This window comes from Emiliania huxleyi (assembly GCF_000372725.1).
Source record: "Emiliania huxleyi CCMP1516 unplaced genomic scaffold EMIHUscaffold_3, whole genome shotgun sequence".
Taxonomy (NCBI): Eukaryota; Haptophyta; order Isochrysidales; family Noelaerhabdaceae; genus Emiliania; species Emiliania huxleyi.
Genome location: NW_005199770.1, coordinates 1,725,624 through 1,727,522, shown reverse-complemented (window position 1 = coordinate 1,727,522; position 1,899 = coordinate 1,725,624). Strand labels below are relative to the sequence as shown.

Genomic DNA, 1,899 nt, shown 5'->3' with positions numbered 1-1,899 from the left:
GGGGGGGGGGGGGGGCAGTAGGCGATGAGTCGGCGCACGGCGTGCGTTCCGCAGGTCGGGTGGCGCGTCGAGTTCCGGTCGATGGAGGTGCAGCTGGCCGACCTCGAGGGGACGCCAGAGCCTAGAAGAAGAGGTGCCGACGCGCGTGTCTTTCTTTTGCAGGTGCAGCTGACCGACTTCGAGAATGCCGCCTTCACCACCTTCGTCGTCCTCGTCTCGCGCGTCATCCTCGCCTTCGACCTCAACCTCTACCTCCCCCTCACCAAGGTACCCGCACCCATCCCCTACCCCCACGGTACCAAACCCATCCCCTACCCCACAGTACCCAAACCCATCCCCTACCTCCACAGTACCCAAACCCATCCCCTACCTCCACAGTACCCAAACCCATCCCCTACCTCCACAGTACCCAGACCCATCCCCTACCCCCCCCCCCTCACCAAGGTGCGCTGACTCAATGAATGCGGGTATGATCATAACCTTCTCGGAACCTCCCCCTTAGGTGGACGAGAACATGCGCCGCGCACACCTCCGCGACGCCGTCCTGCAGCAGCGGTTCTGGTTCCGAAAGCACATGGCGCGCGCCAGAGGAGAGAGGCTGTCGCCGACCCTTCCCGGACCCTCTTCCCACACCCTTCCCCGAACCTTCCCGCAGGCGCCGCCGGAGGAGCACGTCGACGACCCGGACGCATGCGAGGTGAGAGCATCATCCCCTACCTCCACAGTACCCACAACCACATCCCCTACCTCCAAAGCACCCAAACCCACAGTTTGCCCGCGCGCCCCCCGTGCTTCTGCACACACGAGCGCACCCCTGGCCCTCGGCGGCACCCTCCTCGCGACAGCCGAGCGCGGGCAGACAGAGAACGACAGTGAGGCATCTCCGGACTCCACAGTACCCAAACCCATCCCCTACCTCCACAGTACCCAAACCCATCCCCTACCTCCACAGCACCCAAACCCATCCCCTACCTCCACAGTACCCAAACCCATCCCCTACCTCCACAGTACCCAAACCCATCCCCACAGCCAGGCAGGCAGCGCCGGGCGCCTCGCCACACGCCGCCTCTTCTCTCGGCGCGCAGGAGATGAGCGTGCTCGAGATACTGACGGGCAAGGGCGACCACTTCCCCGGGCTGATCCCCCTCATCTTTGCCTACCTCGAGGCGAGCCACAGCTCTGCCCGTTTCTTGGCCATCTCTTGGCCATCTCTCGGCCCTCTCTCGGCCCTCTCTCTACATCTCTCGGCCACCTCTCGGCCATCTCTCGGCCATCCCTCGGCCATCTCGCGGCCGAGAGACGCGGACCTTCGGCCATCTCTCCTCCTTGCCCACACCCACAGGCAATCCAGTGCGACCCAGAGACTCTCGAGCTCATGCGCAGCTACATGGACCTCCTCCGGCGCCGCGGCCCCTCGCTCTCGTTGGCTGCCGGGTTCTGGCTCCCCGAGGGTACCCTCAGCTGACCCGAGGGTACCCGAGATTAGGCGCCGTGCGTCCGGTCAGCTCGCGACGGCGGCGCGTTGGATGCGCGCGCGGGTGGCGGCGCATCCCTCCTACCGCGGCCTTCTCGGAACCTTCTCGGAACCTTCTCGGAAGCTTCCCCTCAGGTGGCGGCGCATCCCTCCTACCGCGGCGACTCGCGCGTCCTGGACGACGTCGCCTACGACCTCGTCAAGGTTCGCAGCACACACATCCCCCGGGCCCGAGGCCGCGCACACAGACCGTCGAGATCGGGACAGGCAGACAGACCGACGAGAGTCAGAAGGCAGCACTGGGTCCCAGGAGGCGAGGCTCACACAAGCACACGCACATACGGGCGAACACGTGACACACACACCGCTCACCCACGTGTGGGGGGCGGCCTTTGCACTCTGAATGGCGCCACCAGCTCCTGTCT

The 1,899-nt window shown here is 65.6% G+C and overlaps 1 protein-coding gene across 1 annotated transcript in view; it reads left to right on the top strand.

The window, feature by feature from the left end:
* Positions 1-577, top strand: part of GSH5 (gamma-glutamylcysteine synthetase) — a gene marked incomplete at both ends in the record, with an annotated part of 5,866 nt that extends 5,289 nt beyond the window's left edge. The window contains 3 exons of the mRNA XM_005775411.1: positions 30-87; positions 163-267; positions 503-577. Of these exons, the coding sequence (XP_005775468.1) occupies positions 30-87; positions 163-267; positions 503-577 (238 nt within the window). The remainder of the gene's footprint in view (positions 1-29; positions 88-162; positions 268-502) is intronic.
* Between the last annotated feature and the right edge of the window lie 1,322 nt (positions 578-1,899).